The sequence below is a fragment of the Scyliorhinus canicula genome, chromosome 4 (genome assembly GCF_902713615.1).
Source record: "Scyliorhinus canicula chromosome 4, sScyCan1.1, whole genome shotgun sequence".
Taxonomy (NCBI): Eukaryota; Metazoa; Chordata; class Chondrichthyes; order Carcharhiniformes; family Scyliorhinidae; genus Scyliorhinus; species Scyliorhinus canicula.
Genome location: NC_052149.1, coordinates 193489759 through 193509923, shown reverse-complemented (window position 1 = coordinate 193509923; position 20165 = coordinate 193489759). Strand labels below are relative to the sequence as shown.

Genomic DNA, 20165 nt, shown 5'->3' with positions numbered 1-20165 from the left:
GCAGTGTGTGGGTGGGTGCAGTGTGTGGGTGGGTGCAGTGTGTGGGTGGGTGCAGTGTGTGGGTGGGGGCAGTCTGAGGGTGGGTGCAGTGTGACGGTGGGTGCAGTGAGGGTGGTTGCAGTGTGTGGGTGGGTGCAGTGTGTGGGTGGGTGCAGTGTGTGGGTGGGTGCAGAGTGTGGGTGGGTGCAGTGTGAGGGTGGGTGCAGTGTGTGGGTGGGTGCAGTGTGAGGGTGGGTGCAGTGTGTGGGTGGGTGCAGTGTGTGGGTGAGTGCAGTGTGTGGGTGGGTGCAGTGGGTGGGTGGGTGCTGTGTGTGGGTGGGTGCAGTGTGAGGGTTGGTGCAGTGTGTGGGTGGGTGCAGTGTGAGGGTGAGTGCAGTGTGAGGGTGGGTGCAGTGTGACGGTAGGTGCAGTGAGGGTGGGTGCAGTGTGTGGGTGGGTGCAGTGTGTGGGTGGGTGCAGAGTGTGGGTGGGTGCAGTGTGAGGGTGGGTGCAGTGTGTGGGTGGGTGCAGTGTGAGGGTGGGTGCAGTGTGTGGGTGGGTGCAGTGTGTGGGTGAGTGCAGTGTGTGGGTGGGTGCAGTGGGTGGGTGGGTGCTGTGTGTGGGGTGGGTGCAGTGTGAGGGTGGGTGCAGTGTGAGGGTGAGTGCAGTGTGAGGGTGGGTGCAGTGTGACGGTGGGTGCAGTGAGGGTGGGTGCAGTGTGTGGGTGGGTGCAGTGTGTGGGTGGGTGCAGTGTGTGGGTGGGTGCAGTGTGAGGGTAGGTGCAGTGTGAGGGTGAGTGCAGTGTGAGGGAGGGTGCAGTGTGCGGGTGGGTGCAGTGTGCGGGTGGGTGCAGTGTGCGGGTGAGTGCAGTTTGCGGGTGGGTGCAGTGTGAGGGTGGGTGCAGTGTGGGTGGGTGCAGTGTGCGGGTGAGTGCAGTTTGCGGGTGAGTGCTGTGTGGGTGGGTGCAGTGTGCGGGTGGGTGCAGTGTGTGGGTAGGTGCAGTGTGAGGGTGAGTGCAGTGTGTGGTGGGTGCAGTGTGTGGGTAGGTGCAGGGTGAGGGTGGGTGCAGTGTGAGGGTGAGTGCAGTTTGCGGGTGAGTGCTGTGGGTGGGTGCAGTGTGCGGGTGAGAGCAGTTTGTGGGTGGGTGCAGTGTGTGGTTGGATGCAGTGTGGGTGGGTTCAGTGTGTGGGTGGGTGCAGTGTGTGGGTAGGTGCAGTGTGAGGGTGAGTGCAGTGTGTGGGTGGGTGCAGTGTGTGGGTAGGTGCAGGGTGAGGGTGGGTGCAGTGTGTGGGTGGGTGCAGTGTGTGGGTGAGTGCAGTGTGTGGGTGGGTGCAGTGTGTGTGTGGGTGCAGTGTGCGGGTGGGTGCAGTGTGCGGGTGGGTGCAGTGTGCGGGTGGGTGCAGTGTGAGGGTGGGTGCAGTGTGAGGGTGAGTGCAGTGTGTGTGTGGGTGCAGAGCGTGGCTGGGTTCAGTGTGCGGGTGGGTGCAGTGTGCGGGTGGGTGCAGTGTGCGGGTGGGTGCAGTGTGTGGGTGAGTGCAGTGTGCGGGTGAGTGCAGTGTGCGGGGGGGTGCAGTGTGCGGGTGGGTGCAGTGTGCGGGTGGGTGCAGTGTGCGGGTGGGTGCAGTGTGCGGGTGGGTGCAGTGTGCGGGTGAGTGCAGTGTGCGGGTGTGTGCAGTGTCCGATTGAGTGCAGTGTGTGGGTGGGTGCAGTGTGCGGGTGGGTGCAGTGTGCGGGTGGGTGCAGTGTGCGGGTGGGTGCAGTGTGCGGGTGGGTGCAGTGTGCGGGTGAGTGCAGTGTGCGGGTGTGTGCAGTGTCCGATTGAGTGCAGTGTGTGGGTGGGTGCGGTGTGCGGGTGGGTGCAGTGTGCGGGTGGGTGCAGTGTGTGTGAGTGCAGTGGGTGGGTGCAGTGTGCGGGTGGGTGCAGTGTGCGGGTGGGTGCAGTGTGTGTGAGTGCAGTGTGCGGGTGTGTGCAGTGTGCGGGTGAGTGCAGTGTGCGGGTGAGTGCAGTGTGCGGGTGAGTGCAGTGTGCGGGTGTGTGCAGTGTCCGATTGAGTGCAGTGTGTGGGTGGGTGCAGTGTGTGGGTGGGTGCAGTGTGTGGCTGGGTGCAGAGCGTGGCTGGGTGCAGTGTGTGGGTGGGTGCAGTGTGCGGGTGGGTGCAGTGTGTGTGAGTGCAGTGTGCGGGTGTGTGCAGTGTGCGGGTGGGTGCAGTGTGCGGGTGGGTGCAGTGTGTGTGAGTGCAGTGTGTGGGTGGGTGCAGTGTGCGGGTGGGTGCAGTGTGCGGGTGTGTGCAGTGTCCGATTGAGTGCAGTGTGTGGGTGGTGCCATGTGTTAATTTTTATTAGTGTCACAAATAGGCTTACATTACACTGCAAAGAAGTTACTGTGAAAATGTCCTCGTCGACACACTCTGGCCTCTGTTCTGGTACACCGAGGGAGAATTCAGAATGTCCAATCCACCTAACCTGCACGTCTTTCGGGACTTGTGGTAAGAAACCAGAGCACCCGGAGGAAACCCACGCAGACACGGGGAGAACGTGCAGACTCCGCACAGACAGCGACCCAGTGGGGAATCGAACCTGGGACTGTGAAGCAACAGTGCTAACGGCTGAGCTACCGTCAGCAACACTCACGGTCTGAGATGCCTCACTGCTGTAGTTTTATCTTTTTTGAAGGCTGAGTTAAAACATTTCTTATTGTAGCCTCCATGTTGACTGCCAACTGAACTGGCACTGCTCCCTCTGGCAGGTTAAACACACAGGATAATGGTGCCAGTCAAATCAGGTGCTGTGCCAGACGCTGCTTTATTGCGGAAGAGTAGGAGTGTTGAATCTCCATTCTCTCAGCACACTTACGTTAAACTCTTAACTATGACAAGATTCCTCCTCTCAGAAGTGTTACCAATCCAAGCAACAATAATACCAAACTTAATATATAATTCTTTAATACTGGATTTTACATTTCCAAAATTTAATGCAGAGAAATGTGAAGTGATACATTTAGGTGGAAAAATAGGAAGTAATATAAACTAAATGGCACAATTTTAAAAAGGGGTGCCAGGGACATAGAGGCTTGACGTGGACAAGTCTTTGAAATTAGTAAAGCAGATTGAGATGACAGGTTCGAAGGCAGAGAGCATCCCTGGCTTTAAAAGGGTTGTCATGAGTACAAAAGGAAAGCAGTTAGGCTAGAGCTTCATTAAAATATTGGCTCAGCTCCAGTTGGAATTTTGTGACCAATTCTGGACGCCAAGGGTATCAATGCCTTGGAGAAGGTGCAAAGGAAATTAGCTCGAATAGTTTCAGGGATGAAAGGTATCAGTTATGTGGAAAAACTGCAGGTTGTTCTCAGTGTGGAGAATGTTAAATGCAGATTTGATTGAGCTGCACCAAGAGTTTTGATAGAGTACACAAGGTGAGACTGTTTCAGAAGGATTGGTAACCAAAGGCTTGATCTGACTGGTTTAAAAAACCAGAAGGAAAACAAAAAGCAAATCGAGTTATGATCTGAAATGCAGTGCCTGAAAGGGTAATTGAAGCAGATTCAATCATGACTTTCAAAGAGAATTGGATAAATAGTTGGGCGGGTGGGAAAGAAGATTTGCCAAGCTACAAGGAAAGAACAGGGAGCGAGACCAATTTAGCTTGTTCTTTCGATGGAGCGGTATAGGCATGATGGGATGAGTGGCCTCCTTCTATGCTGTATCATTCTTTGATTCAAAATACCTGTGTTTGTTTAAATGATGTAACACTCTCTCTTTCCTTTGTTTTTTGCTTACCTACACAGGAAGTTGAGGTTTGTACATTTATTGAACTTTAAATCTATTTGGTTTTTTTTAATAGTTACCATGGTATATGATTGATTATCTTGTTATTTCTCAATAATTGAACATTGCTGCAAAATTTTGGATAATTTTACTCCCCATTTCAGTTGTGCTGTTTGTATCTATCCTGCTGCTTAAATTGGTGCTGCAATGCTGCTTATATTTCAGTTAAGCGCCATTTAGCTTAAAAGTAGTGCATGTATTGAGTGACAGTTGTATACCTGCTCCCACTATTCTTGGGTGGGAAAGAAGGAACGCGGAACTTAACGCATGTGTGCTAAAGTGCTCCCATAAAGCTCTTCTCATCAACGGCTGATTTCCTATGAGCTTTTGAAAGATATGGGAAATATTACTGGCCTGTCGATCATTTAGACTCTTCAGTTCTGAGGGCAGAATTTTATCACCCCCATCGTGGTGAGGGCAGGGCTGTAAAATACACCGAGCCATTAAAAAGTCCATTGACTTCAGCCAGACCTGAAAATCCTGGAGGGGGGGGGGGGGGGGGGGGGGGGAGCAGGAGGTGGGGTGTGGGCAATGGTGCACCTTGCTATGCTGCAGATTAGAGTGATCATTTATACCTGATGACAACTCCACTAATTAACACTACTTGCTTCATTCCACGGAATTAGCTATCAAGTGAGTGGAGCAGTTTCACTTGTCCGACAAATGAGGGCTAGGCTGACATCCCGAGCAGTTCAGGAAAGCAGACTGTTCAGCTAAGGGAATTGATGGCACAGTCCATCACAGGTTTGATGAGCAGGACTTTTGATTTTGGAATCAAACATTCCCAGGTTATAGAATAGAACATCTTTTGCTGACTGTTTGAGCTTGTGTTGCTCTGAAAGCTGGGAAAGGGCTCCTCCAAAAGGGTGGGATCACAAAATTGAGGTCAGAACATTTGCAACCTGCAGCCTCGCATGTTGCGACTTGACTAAGCTCAAATGGCATCTTTGGCCCACTCCTTCCCTCCCAAACCGTGCTAATGATCATATTTCTCCTCTGTGTACATTTAATTTTGTATATTGTTTGATGCTGTCGCATTGTGATGGCTTTGTGCTCTCCCCTTTGGCAATTACGGACAATCCCTAAGAGCATTGCAATTCTTACGGTCCTTACTCTGATAACAAATCAATGTTATGGAAAGAAATAACTTTCAGAACAAAGGTACACTTCTGACTGGTTGATACCTGTTTTCTCTGCACTATCCATTGTGACGTCCGGGATGCTTGCTATTCTTTGGATGGTACCAGTTAACTGTTCTTCATATTCTTCATGGCTCTCGGGGCAATAGTGAAATTTTTTTTACAGAAGAGTAATTATTCTGTTGTACAATCTGGAAGCGTCTTACTTGTTTCACACAAAGCGATCAGGGGACCATATGTTTTAGCTAGTTATACTGCTGGAGAGTTGGTAACTTAATTTTTTTATGTAAGAGGAATTTTGCAGGAAGTTTATTCTCCTCTTTTAGTTGACAATTATCCCTTGATTTGAGGATGTCTACTCAGGGTCGCAGGGTCACAAGTTTTTGTCATGGGTCTTGTTAGCATACGGGACCAGACCCCGGGCGGGATTCTCCGACCCCCTGGGGGTTTGGCGAATTGCCCGGGGCCAGCGTCAATCCCACCTTCGCCGTGTACCGAATTCTCCGCCACCCGAGAATCGGCGGGGGCGGGAATCGTGCTGCGCCAGTCAGCGGGCCCCCTGCAGCGATTCTCCGGCCCACAATGGGCCAAAGACCCGCCGCTGACAGGCCTCTCCCGTCGGCATAGTTTAAACCACTTACCTGACCGGCGGGATTGCCGGCATGGGCGGGCTCTGGGATCCTGACGGGGGGGCGTGGGGAGGTCTGACCCCAGGGGGTGCCCCCACAGTGGCCTGGCCCACGATCGGGGCCCACCGATCGGCCGGCGAGCCTGTGCCGTGGGGGCACTCTTTTTCTTCCGCCCCGCCATGGCCTTCACTATGGCGGAGGCGTAAGAGACTAACTCCCCTGCGCATGCGCCGTCATGACGTCAGCAGTCACTGACGCTCCGGCGCATGCGCGGACTTATGCCGGCCCATGAAGTCCTTTCGGCCTCACCTGGCGTGGCGCTAAAGGCCGTTCACGCCAGCTGGTGGAGTGGGAACCACTCCGGCGTGGGCCTAGCCCCTAAAGGTGCGGAGAATTCCGGGACCCCCCGCCCCGCCGGTTCGGGGACAATCCCGCCCCAGACCAGACCCCAACTTTTGTTTGGACATAGGACGAGAAGCCAAAACAATTTTTCTATTTGTAAAACAGGAGAGGATACTTTATCCCAGGAATGATGAGTCAGACAATCGGTATCTTTTATGTTGAAACAAACTTTAACTTAAACACAGAATTAACCACATTATCAAATAGGTAGCTTTACAATTAACAGCTAAACTGTTCTTAAATAAAAGGAGAAACTTGATCTTACTATCTGCACCTGTTATTAATTGCAATTAAGCATCCCAATACAGTTTAAATGCCCATGTTTAAAATTAACAGAACAGGTTACTTGCTTATCTGTGTTGATACTTTGCGAGAGACCCTTTCAAGAGCAGACACAATAGGCACGATTCTCCCAACGGGAGACTGAGTGCCGACGCCGGAGTGAAACCCCGGAGTGTTTCACTCCGGCGTCGGAGGCCGCTCCTCGCCCCCTATTTCCCCCACCGGGGGGCTAGGAGCGGCGGCGCGTGAATCCCGAGCGTCCGGCCTTGACGTTTGCGTCAAAGCGCCAGTGCCGGGAATGATGTGTCCGGCGGCGCCGAAGTGACGTCAGCCGTGCATGCGCAGGTTGGCCGGCTCCAACGCGCGCATGCGCGGTTGCTGTCTTCCCCTCCGCTGCCCCGCAAGACATGGCGGCTTGATGTTGTGGGGCGGCGGAGGGAAAAGAGTGCGTCGTTTACAGACGCCGGCCCGATGATCGGTGGGCACTGATCGTGGGCCAGACACCTCCTCAGCACGCCCGTGGTGCTCGATCCTCCCTCCGCCCCCCACAGGCCCCACACTCACCTGTCGCACGCTGGCAGCGACCAGGTGTGGTTGGCGTGGCGTGAACCGGTAGGGTTCGGCAGGCCGCTCGGCCCATCCGGGCCGGAGAATCGCCAGTCGCTGTGAGAAACGGCGAGCGCCGATTCTCCAAGCGGCCTGTTGCAAAATGCCCACCCGGCGTGGGGTGCGGAGAATCGCGGCCAGTACATTTCTTTCTTGTCAGACTCAAATCCTATGGGAAAAACTGCTATTCAACTAAAATCCTGTATCAGACTGTAAAACTACAGACCGACTTGACTGCTCCCATGAATTACATCATTTATATCCCACTCATTTCCATGACATGTTTCGCTAGGGCTAAATACAATCCTTCATAAGTTCTCTACACTCCAGGAAATTCCCAGCAATCACTACACTTTCTTAAGGAAAGTCCAGAGTGACTCGCCAATGTTTTTACGCTGGAGTGGGGACATAGCCCCATTACTGGAGAATCCCACCCTAGGACATTGTTAACTTGCAGAGGTCTTTAATGTCAAACTTTGAAGGCTGAGCTGTTGCAGCTGATCTAGTGTGAATGGTAGGCTGTTGAGAAAAGTTGCCAATCTCAAATAAATGCTTAACATATTCCAGAGTGTCTCTTACAAGATATTTGGGAGGTGGCATATGTGGTTGACCAGCTATGGATTGGTATACAAGTTTTGTTTTCGCAACATTCAGAAGTAGGCAGAATTTTTTGTATGCAGAATTGAAGAGATTGAGAGTAGCTTGCAAACCTGGTGCAGTGAGCAATGACAGTGTAGTTATCTGACAACTGTAGATTATACACAACTGTGCTGGTCAGTTTAGTTTTGGCACAGAGGTGACTGATATTGAAGAGTTTTCCATCGAGATGGTATTTAATGCTGACACCAATGACCAATTGATCTTTGATGAGGTGAATAGCCACTGTCAGGTGGATTGTAAATAGAATGAGGACAATCACACAGCCTTGCTTAGCATTGGATTATGAAGGCATCTGTCTCAGATCTCCCACTGAAGATAAATTTCAGCCACTTCACCATGAACATTGCGATTGTGATGAAGTTTCTTGGACATCCAAATCACTAGAGTACCTAGAGCCTCGCGATTTACTGAATCAAATACTTGGGTCAGGTCTGTGATTGTAATGAAGAATTGCCAGTGTTGTTCTCGAATTGGATTTTTCTGGAAACAAAGGTCCATGTCAGAGGTTCCTCTTGACTGTCTAAAGTCACACTCTGTCTTTGGGAGGATATCCTCAGCTACAGGAAGTGGGTGATTCAGGAGAATGTGGGTCAGGATTTATTTTCTTCCCCCAAATCCATAGGGTGTGTGCATGGAATCTTAGTGTGAGCAAATGTGCATCAGCTTTGAAGACCTCAGATGGGATACCATCAAGGCCACAGGGTTTGATGTTATTCATCCATATAAGACCTTGCTACAGCTCTTGTCGATAGTGGTTAACCCATAGATTCTGCCACGGGATATTGGAAGGGTATCAGCTGCCATTGTGGATTCACGGTTAAGGAGATGTTGAAAATGTTCTTTCCAATGTTTATGAATGGCATTACCATCCTTACAAAGAGAAACACCTTTGTGTGAGTGAAGAAGATTTTGTCCATTTGATCTCAATCCATAGCAGTGTTTTTCAAACATTTTTTCCCCAAGACCCTCGAATAACAACCGGCCGACCTTCGCGACCTCTGCTGGCCGGCCTTCGTGACACACCATTTTCACTTACCTTTAATGCATTGCTTGGCCCTCATGCTCTCACTTGCTTTGTCATTCAATGTTACATTTCTGCGAAGGACTTGAGCTGATGATTTAAGTTCTCGCTGCGTCCTTTGAAAAAAATCAAGAGGCTTGTCCTCAAACTTGCCATGCTTACTCTTCAAATATCTTTGAAATTTCAAGGGTTTTAGACCTTCATTTGCCAGGACGTCCCTGCATATAACACACATGGGCTTTGCATCCTGATTTGCATTGGCACAATTAATAAAGTCTTACCTCAAGAAATTATCTTCATACTGCTTTGTTCTCGATTTCAGGTTCTTCTTAATGGGTTGTTCACCAGAGGCCCTGGAGCTCTGTACCTAGCTAACATGAGCACTGCTTTTTCCTCCCATGGATTCTCCTGAGCAGCTTTCACCGACAGGTTCAATTGTGAGATCCTGGCCTGTTTGTGTCTCTGGCCCTCTCTTCCTTCTTACAAAATAATCCGTCTTCAGTTCTTCACATAGTCCTGTTGCTTGCTTGCTGGCAGCTACAAAATGGAGGAATCTCTCCACCAATGATTTTGCTCCCAAAGCACGGACGTATAGGGCGCATGATGTCAGTGTTCATGCTGGGCCGCGTGAGATCTCTGCTGCCGCTTCTGGCGGAAAGACTCTACTGTTCGTATTTAAAGGCCAGTCATGGCCTCCATTCTTTTTTTGATTTTGAAACTTTATTTCAAATACCTGATTTTGTACTACTGAAAATGAAAGCAATTCATTTACACACATTTACACATTGTTTTAAATATATTCCCATTTCTTTAGAAATTTAAACAAGTGGAGAAAAAAGTGCAATCTTGCTTTTACTTTACAAACTATGACTTTAGATGAGATGAAGTAACTTGTCAAACACACAATGTCACAATATGTCTTAGTGGTTCCATTGCATTACACTATCCAAACAGCCAACTCATCTCCTTTTCCATTCTCACCAAAACCACTTATTTCCTGGTTTCCAGAGAGTGGGAACACAAAGTGATGGTTGGGTAGGTTTCTTCTAGTGTTGACATGTGTCAGCCGTATTAACTCGTGATCGTCATTCCTTGCTGACGAACCTGGCCTGGCTTCTCTCTCACTGTCCAGTAGCTGTTCCTGTTGTCACATACAGACTGTTGACCACTTCCTGACCAGTACTTCACATCATGGGAGTGGAAGCGGGCACTGTGCCGGCCTTTGAGCAGCTTGACCATGGAGCCACAGGTTACGTACTACCGATCGGTAATGGGGGACGGGTCAAGCAGTGTGCAGAGGGCGAGCATCAGAGCGGAGCTCTAAGCTGGGGCCACCATCATTAGCATCACGTGCCCACCTGACCGCCTGTCAGCCCCTGCCCCCATCCCCGCGCACGGTGGCCAGCACACACCTCAGCCTCGTGCCACCCCATTGAAGGCCGTAACCAATTGGGGACTGGGCCATTGGGCACTTCCTTCCGTGATCGGGATCGTCTTGAACGATCACGCTGCGACCTTCCCGACACCCACCTACGACCCACCCACAGGTCGCGACCCTGAGTTTGAAAAACACTGATCTATAGTCAGCATGTTGATGGATCACACAGATTTTTTTTCCACCAGATGTTCTTTTGTCTTCCAGATTCGTCTTTGGGTGTCAGTCTTGAGCTGTTGCAATTCTGCCTTTTTTACTTACAACGTTGGGTTATTCTTGGACTTTTGAGCCTTTGTGACGTCTTGATGCTAGGTACTTGATCATCACCAATTGACCAAGTTGATGATCTGCCCAGCTGACATCAGCCCTTTACATGGATTGACTGATAGTTTTTAAAAAATCTTTGACACAAGCAGTGACATAATCCAGAAGGTGTAAATGTCTGGATTTCGGTTGCCTCCATGTGGTTTTATGTTTATCCTGCTGTCAGAAGAGTTTGTTATAATTTTTGAGTATGAGACCAAGAATATAAGGGCCGGGGGGGGGGGCGCATGAACCGCACCATGCCGCCCCTACGCCGGCCCGTCGATACTCCGGTGCTGATTCTTACGCACCTGTGGGATCGCCACCGCGCCGGTCGGGGGCCGTTGAAAGCGCCCCCGCCTGGCAATTCTCCGGGCCTTGACGGCACAAGTGCCCACCGAGTTCAGCTGAGTCCAGCCGGCATGGGTTACATATGGTCTCACCCGGCGGGGCCCTGGAGTTCTGGCTGCGGGGGTCGTCCTGGTGGAGGGGGGGGGGGGGGGGAGATCCGGCCCAGAGGGGGGCCTCTACAGGGGCCTTTCTGAGCTGAAAGATGGTTCCCCAGTAAGGGGGAAGTGAGATAGCCTATTTTTAGGGGACCTTGTTTTAATCCTCACCCCCTGCTCACCCCAAATAGGGAATCCTGAAGAGGATAATTCGGCCACAGATCTGCTGTCTGAAGACACCTCTTTCCTCTCAACGGTGTCCAGTGACCTTGATGCATCTGTCTTCTGTGTGGATGTTTGACTGGGGACTAGCATCTTTGGTCTGTGCGCATTCAGGACCCTGACCTTCCTGTTGCTTGTCATTTTAACAAAAGACCCTGCTCCCATGCCCAGATGTCTGTTCTTGGCCTGCTGCAATGTTCCAGTGAAGCTCAATGCAAACTGGAGGAACAACATCTCATCTTCCGGTTAGGCACACTTCAGCACGCTTCAGCCTTCCGGCCTCAACCTCAAATTCGACCTCTTCAGATGATCAGCTCTACCCTACCTCGACCCATTTGTTTTCATTTGATTTTAACTGTCTTTTACCATTTCTTTCTTTCTTAATATATATTTAATTCCCCCCCCCCACCTTATCCACCTTTCCATCACCTTTCTCCTCTTTGCTTCCCCCTTCCCCGCCCCCCCCCCTCCCCCACCCCCATCTACAGTTCACCCTCTGATAGTTTCTGTGCTATTTGACCTTTCACATCTTTTGTCCTCTCTGGGGACTGCCATTAACACTCTTTCCCCTTGGTTTCTGTGGCCATTAGCACCCGGTTTCCCTGGGTTTCTGTGGCTATGCTTATCTTTCATTGTCACTCCACAGTATAATTATTTCCCACTTTCTCTTGACAAAGAGGCATCGGACTCGAAATGTTAGCTCTTTTCTCTCCCTACAGATGCTGCCAGACCTACTGAGAATTTCCAGCATTTTCTCTTTCCTTTCAGATTCCAGTATCCGCAGTAATTTGCTTTTATTATTTGACTAGTGACTCGCAGGTTTACGGCCCTGCCCTGTCGCCAGTTCTCCATCGCCACAGGACGTGTGGCAAATGAACGCTGGTAGAAGCTTGTGCATGACTTAGCTTAACATGGGGACCTTGGAGCACTGTCAATGTGATAGGTACCATCTTGATGGATTGGTGGTCAGATTTTGGTGACGTCTCGAAACACGATGGCTGAGACCACCTTATCACTGCAGTCTTCAAAGCTGGTTAAACGCACAGCCTTCCTTTGCCAGTTCAGTCATTGTTGACCTTTAGGACCACACTTTGGCACTCTTTCTCTGCACCCCCCTCCCCCCACCCCCTCCGACCCCCAACCCTACTACTATAGGTGGTTCAACCAGTAGCAAGCTCCTGACGGCATCACTCCAGGGATTGTTAGAGCATATAAACCTTCCACAGAGGCGACATCTCTCCTGGTTTATAATAATCTTTATTATCACAAGTAGGCTTATATTAACACTGCAATGAAGTTGCTGTGAAAAACCCCATGTTGCCACATTCCGGCATCTGCTTGGATACAGGGAGAGCGAATTCACAATGTCAAAATTACCTAACAGCACATCTTTCGGGACTTGTGGAAGGAACCCGGAGGAAACCCACGCAGACACAGGGAGAACGTGCAGACTCTGCACAGACAGTGACACAAGCCGGGAATCGAACCTGGGACCCTGGTGCTGTGAAGCAACAGTGCTAACCACTGTGCTACCATGCCGGTTTAGTAGGCTACAGTTCAAGTGCAATCCACCGATACTTTTAACTTATCTTTGCCAGAACATCTTTCACTGATTTGTACTTTTTTATTTATCTGAAGAGAATTTAGTGACAGCGAAGTATTAGGAATTATTCATTTTATAATTTCTCTTTGTTCTTTTAGGATGATTATTTCAGAAGCTGGAATCCAAACAAACCATTTGATCAAGGTATGAACTTTGACTCTCAACTTATTTGTAGATCTTATCCACAGATGTGTAGCACTGTTAAGCGACATTTGGAATGATTATTACAAATGGAACTGGAGATGAAGCAGGTATCATCATTGCTTTAAAAAAACAATTATGCATACTTACCTGAGAAACATGAGAGAACTTATATACTGATTTTCAAAAAATACTTTTTTTCATATGAAATAACATTAAAGCTTTTAATTTTATCTGTTCAAACATAATTCGAACCGTTTAGATTTTCAGCTGGGTCAAAGCTAAGGCAGATGTGAACTTTTTAATATCTTTTTTCTAATCTAAGTAACTGTATCAATTGTTGTGCCAGCCTGGATATTCAACTATCCCTTGCATTGTGTATGAAGAATCGCAAGCAAAATTTAATTTTGTAAAATCCACAAGCATTCTGCGCCCATGGCAGTGTGTGCAATGGTCTGAATCTGTGCCATAAACCTGTTTGTAGGTCACATGTCATTCACAGGGACACATAATTGTTGTTAAGATGGGCCAATAATAGTGCTTGTAATATGCTTTCTTAAAATTTGGGATTTGCAATGTGGTGTATCAGCATACACAGGAAGATGGCGGTGAAATTACTGATGTGATGGGTAAAATTACATGCAAATAGATTTTTAAATTCACTTTACTTCAATAACTATGTTTTAGGCACTGTCACCTTTATGGTACTAGCAGCTGTAAAATCTTAAAAGACTAAGAAGACATCTGTTTTATCTTTTTTAAGTAAAGAATTACAAAGGAATGCTCCAGTTTAGGTGGAGGTGTTCTAGTGGACAGCTGGGTCTGGATTTTGTTCTATTGTCCTGGCGCCGGTCGGCTGGCCCAGAATAAATTGAGGATCTGACGCAGGTGTGTGGCGGTCTGTCGAACGCAATTACATGGCGGCAAGTTCATGAATGCCAGGGTTTTGCCACTGGAGCATGGGGTAGCTCTGATGTCGGCACACCCATATCACCTGATGGCAGTGCAGGAGCTGGTGCCATATTCAAAGGGCAGCCAACTCTGTGCCCAACCCTGTGTTAGAGTTGGAATTCATCTTTTAGGATTTTAAAGAAAGTCCCATGGTTTGAATCGTCAGCATCTGAATATCTGTCACTCCAGCACAAAAAGACATTCCACATTCCAAGGAGAAGATTCCCCCCCCCCCCCCCCCCCCCCCAGCCCCATTGCATAAGATCATTAGGCATCATGAATGGGTTCAAATGAGATCTGAGATGTCACTGTCCACCCAGGACATCCCCTCTCCAGCGCTCGAGGATGAAGGAGGACAAGGTGGGTGATTCCCACAATGCCACTACCTCTCCCTTTCCTTGCAGACCGTTTCCTAAGTGACCTACCTCGAAGGACTCGGCTCTGTGATGCCATTGTGAGGAACGGCCCCTAAGCATCTCAGGTGAGTCTGTCCTTTTAAAATTGTACCCAGTGCTTCCAGGTTCTGAATTTCCTGTCTGACGCTCTGCACCATGAAAGTGTCAGCTCAGCACATTTTCACACAGGGCAGGAATCTCCAAAATCAATTTGGTACCCTGTGACTCAGCCCCTTGGAAGACCAATGGGCTATAATTCATCAGCTTTCAATGGGTGAGTTACTGCAAGCACGAGAGACACGTGTGAGTTTTACTGAATCGGAGAAGCAGTATTAACTCGTGTGGATTTGCATTTAAATAAGACGCAAGTGATAAATTAATCATATCAATGAGCTTCCTGTTGCTAAAGGGTGGGTTTCCTGCTTTACTTTGTCGCCATTGAATTTAATTGTTTTTAGCTTTCCCGCCGCCGGGAATCTGACGTGTGACCTCCCGCGCAATTCCCCTTGCCTGCCTGCCACCTTGTTGGCTGCAGCAGGCTTGGCAAGCCCCAGTCCTTCATTTAATTCTGCTTTCATAATTTGATGTATTTTCTTTAAGGCGTCATGGCGTTCAATTTGAAATGGATAAATCCTGACCAAATCCAAGCTCATTAACACTTTCAGTTGTTATCTACAAAAGTAATTGCTTTGGTGCTGATCCAAACATTTCATTTTTTTCAGTTTAGTTTGTGTCTTGGATGCAACAGCAACATCCTTTTTTAGTGCTACTATTTTGGAAACAAAAATGATTCCACTTCAGTTGGGTGTTGCAGATGATGAAGTAAACTTCGGTCTTCATATTGGGAAGTAATCTGGTTGGAGAAAGCCACCTGACCATTTCAGAACGTGTCTGGTTTATTATTCCATATTGCAACCCAAGAAACCAACAGACGTTCCAAAGCAGATTGTTTTTACCAAATTATCTCCTCCGGAGGTCCCCAGCATCACAAATGTCAGTCTTCAGCCAATACGATTCACTCCACGAGATATCAAGAAACGGCTGAAGGTACTGGATACTACAAAGGCTATGGGCCCTGACAATATCCCGGCAATAGTACTGAAGACTTGTGCTCCAGTACTTGCCGCATCACTAGCCAAGCTGTTCCAGTACAGCTATAACACCTGACATCTACCCAGCAATGTGGAAAATTGCTTAGGTGTGTCCTGTGCACAAGAAATAGAACAAATCCAACCCAGCCAAATACCACCCTGTCAGTCTGCTTTCCATCATCAGCAAAGTGATGGAAGGAATCATCAACAGCTAATCAATCAAGGAAGCTATCAAGCAGCACTTACTCAGCAATAACCTGCTCATGGCCGCTCAGTTTGGGTTCCGCCAGGTCACTCAGCTCCTGACCTCATTACAGCCTTGGTTCAAACATGGACAAAAGAGCTGAATGCCAGGAGAGGTGAGAGTGACTGCTCTTGACATCAAGGCAGCATTTGACTGAGTATGGCATCAAGGAGCCCTGGCTAAATGGGAATCAGTTGGAAAACTCTCCACTGGTTGGAGTCATACCTGGCATGGTTGGAGGTCAATCATCTCAGCTCCAGGATATCACTGCAGGAGTTCCTCAGGGTAGTGTCCTAAGCCCAAGCATCTTCAGCTGCTTCATCAATAACCTCCCTTCCATCATAAGGTAGGAAGTGCGGATGTTTACAGATGACTGTACAATGGTCAGCACCATTCGCGACTCCTCAAATAATGAAGCAGTCCACTTCTAAATGCGGCAAAACGTGGACAGTATCCAGACTTGGGCTGACCGGGTGCTTCGGTTTCCTCCCACAAGTCCCAAAAGACATGCTTGTTCGGTGAATTGGACATTCTGAATTCTTCCTCAGTGTACCTGAACAGGCACTAGAGTGCGGCGACAAGGGGCTTTTCACAGTAACTTCATTGCAGTTTTAATGTAAGCCTACTTGTTACAATAATAAAGATTATTATCATATTATTATTATTATTATTATTATTATTAGTGGCAAGTTACAATCGCGCCATACAAGTTCCAGGCACTTACCATCTCCTACAAAAGAGGATCTAACCACCGCCCCTTGACATTCAATGGCATTACCATCACTGAATCACCACAATCAACATCCTGGGGGTTACCATTGATCAGAAACTGAACTGGATTAGCCATATTAATACTGTGGCTATCAGGGCAGGTCAAAGACTAGGAATCCTATGGCAAGTAAGTCATCTCCTGATGTTCGTCTTCATCGATGACGTGTTGAAGGCTGCGAAGAAGATGTCGTAGGAACACTTCAGAAGTCAAGGGCATTCAGCCTTTGATCTTTGGGTAAGCTTTCTCCAAGGTAGCCTTCAGAACGCACGACAATGCAGAATCGCCGAGCAGAAACTTAGAGCCACGTTCCGCACACATGAGTATGGCCTCAACTGGGACCTTGGATTCATGTCGCTTTACATTCCCCCCCCCAATCTGGCCTGGGTTTACAAAATCCTACCAACTGACTTGGTTGAGACAATTCACACCTCTTTAACCTGGGATCTGTAAAGACTTAATTTCCTGCAAATGCTCGCATTCAAAGTATCGTCTTGCAGTTTTGAATTTGTCTATATATATGTTTCTGGAACCTACCTCTTAATTCACCTGAGGAAGGAGCAGTGCTCCGAAGGCTAGTTATTTGAAACAAACCTGTTGGACTTTAATCTGGTGCTGTAAGACATCTTACTGTGCTCACCCCAGTCCAATGCCAGCATCTCCACATCATAAGCAATATGATGTAGCTGATGAGATGAACCAGGGGCTGAAGCAGAAGTTCCATTTTAGATTACGATGTGACCAGACAAGCAGCTGCTCTCCATGAGGTTAGATATGTCTGTCGACAGACGAGCAGTTTCTTTCCAACAGTTCCGTGAAAGATGTGACTGGGGACAGACCAGAAGCAGCTGATATCAAGACAGTGAGTTAGAGATTTTCCGGTGAACAGGATAGGAGCTATTTCAAAGGCTGGCAGTTTAAACAGTAAGTTCACACAGACAAGAATCTGCAGCTGGCTCCTGAAGGATCTCTCTTTCTCAAAGTGGTTTATGCATGACAGTGATTATTCCTGAGTCTGTGTTTAAAAGTGGATTGTGGTCCGAGATGTTTTTTTTTTGAGTGTTTCATGTTATTGTTAAGCATTGTTTAATGGGTGCTTTAAGCTATTTTCTTTTATGATGTTAAAGATACATTTTAATCTTGTGGTAGTAATAAAGTTTGTTTTGCTATATGATATTCCTATTTGTGTGTGGAATCACTCCAGGAGCTAGGTATCCTTTCCTCACAGTCTTACAAAATTAAATTAAATATCGGGGGTTCTGTCCAGTATCCTCGCAACTGTTGGGGTCTTGTCCAAGATTGTAATAATAGCTGTCAATGTATTCGTAAAACATGAGTCTGTGGGCAATATCTGTGCTCTAGTATGCAGTACACAGAGAACATAAGAAGTGAAAGTTGTAAATGGACACCAGTGAGGTAGCATAAACCTGGAATGGAGCAATGTCTATCATTTGATCCAGTCAGTGGCAGTCAGGTTAGGGGCACGCAGTACAGCCTTTAAGTGTTTCTTTACAATGCAGAGATAGTTGCCAACGTATGGTGGCATTGCAGGCATAGCGGAGTTCAGACAACGCACAATGCTAACAGTCCCACCATTAATACAATTCACAGTGCTAACATTTCCACCATTTATCCAATGCACAGTGCTCACACTTGTCCATAGTCCTGACTACTCACAATGTGAACACTCCTCACCATTCAGACAACACAGCCACTAGCACACTCCATGCTCAAACACAGCACACAGCACAGCTCCCGAGTTCAGACTTAAATTGCTTGCCTGTGTGACTGGTTTCTGCTGGGCAGGCAGGTTTAAAATTGCTTCTAAACCTTTCACAGCAACTGCTATTTGAATTTGTTTTACTACTTTCCAAATTTCAATACTGAACAACAGCATTTCATTTTCCTTTCAGAAAGGATGCGCAAACCAGTCTGGCTTTGTAAAAGCACGCCACTTATACTATTCGTACTTTCAACTTTGATACCTGGGGGAAAGCATTGAGAAGCAATCACCCGATCAGCAACCCCTCCTTACTCTTCAGAGAATCTTCTATTAATTTCAATGAAATGAAAATTGGGCAGTGACCCACTGTACCAGATTGCTGCACAGTGGTTGAAAATAATGGCATTGGGAGAAATTCACTCAGTAATGGAAAGTTCAAGGATGGCAGTGAATAGCATCAGTTTGGATGTGAAAGATAGCTAAGCATCAAAATCCTCCTGTTAAAAGTTTACTATTCTGCTGTGCTGCAATTGCAACAGACACTTGCAGTATAGTATAACAAAATTTACAAAGGAATGCAATCCCTTTAAAATGGCAGTGTGGTGTTACCAATCATTATTTCATAACATCTTCCATGCTCTAATTTCATTTAACTGCCATTTTAATAATACTGCTAAGATTTATCTACTTGAAATGTGGAAATGAAAATTCTTCCATAATCGTCTTGCTGAGCAAAGGATCAATTTCTTCACATTGAAATGTTCTCTGTAGAAACAGATCGATAGTAGTTTACTTCAAGCTGGATCCTCAATTTCAATAGCTGCTTTGACTCAGGTACCAATGTTAATGGATCAAAAAATGGAAGAATTTCACATGCCACAAAGGCAGTCCGCTTCAGAAACAAATAATTGCGTAAAGCAAGAAAGAGTTTGCCTTGGTTAGTTTGAACTAGCTTTCCATCTTCTACCTCTCAAGTATTGTGAGTATGTGTAGAAAATACAGGAATTTTGTTCCCCAGCCTAAAATATAAAAGTCAAATTTAAATTCCTAATGAATATTTTTGCGTGAGACTTGTTCTGTTTGTTATCCGAGGATGCGTGTACCTGAGCAGTTGGTTGGCTGGATTGTATGCGCTCTTCCCCCCCCCCCCCCCCCCCCCCCAACACCACCCAGCCAGGGGATTTGAAGGAAAAGGTTATAGGGGGAGGCCCATACAGTGCAGTGAGACTGTCTCAGCCGGTCTGGCAGCATCTGTAATTTTGCGAGCCCAGATGACCCTTTGTCAAAGCTTTGATGGGCTTTGACAAAGGGTCATCTGGACTCGAAACATTAGCTCTTTTCTCTCCCGACAGATGCTACCAGACCTGCTGAGATTTTCCAGCATTTTCATTTTGGTTTCAGATTCCAACATCCGCAGTAATTTGCTTTTATCCAGCTATAGCTGGAATGCTTGGAGAAATTGGAGCTGCCATGAAAATTGTATGACTGGAAAGAATTCAACTATCGGTATAGATTGACTAGGCTGTGGCTCTTCTCCCTGGGGGAAAAGACTAAGATCCTATCTGCTGGACGCATTTAAAATTCTGAAGCAGTTCAGTGGACATGGAGGCTCTCTCTGCATTTATGGGCAAACTCAGAACAGGGAGGCATAAATATAAGATGACGACTAACAATTAAAAAGATTTTAAGACAATTATCTGACACAAGAGTGACAAAATTGTATAATCTGCTGTCCCATGGTGTTAAAGCAAAGGAGCGTTGATGCATTTAATGAGAGGCATTATGCATACACTAGAAGGGAATCGATGGTTATTGGGGTAAGAGATAATGAAAGTGGATGGTAGCTCAGGTCAAATATAAACACCAGCATTTAAGAGTTTGGCCAAATAGCCTTTCTTTTGGACTATAAATTCTATGTAACCCCCCAGCATAGGTATAATCCGGCATGTAACCCTGCCCTCTTGCTATAGCTTTTCTAGCAATAGGTAGAGCAGATATTCTCTTACATAGGAAGGAGTGGACTGCCAAAAACCATTTGGTGGCCATTATCTTTGGGCGTGCACTGTTGCTTTCCCAACATTTCCAGTTAAATCTGGAAATCGATGGAATCCTTGAAGATTTTTGAGGGCCCAAGGGTCAGAGAAACACCAAGGGCAGAATTTTCCCAGATACCGGCAAAGGTCAACAGTGGGCAGGAAAAGTGGTATTGAAGCCATCGGCAGCAACGGCAGCTTTCTCCACTGTATCATTCGGGACTTTGGCTCAAAATCCTTAAGGGGCAGGTCTTACACTGGCCGAGG

General features: G+C 47.5%; 1 protein-coding gene across 2 annotated transcripts in view; it reads left to right on the top strand.

Moving 5' to 3' along the window:
- Nucleotides 1-20165, top strand: part of LOC119965275 (testican-1-like) — a 682845-nt gene that overhangs the window by 217790 nt on the left and 444890 nt on the right. Inside the window, exons 3-4 of one of the 2 annotated variants that reach the window (XM_038795793.1) lie at nucleotides 3764-3772; nucleotides 12650-12695. In XM_038795793.1, the coding sequence (XP_038651721.1) occupies nucleotides 3764-3772; nucleotides 12650-12695 (55 nt within the window). The remainder of the gene's footprint in view (nucleotides 1-3763; nucleotides 3773-12649; nucleotides 12696-20165) is intronic. The other variant, XM_038795794.1, reaches the window with a different exon arrangement.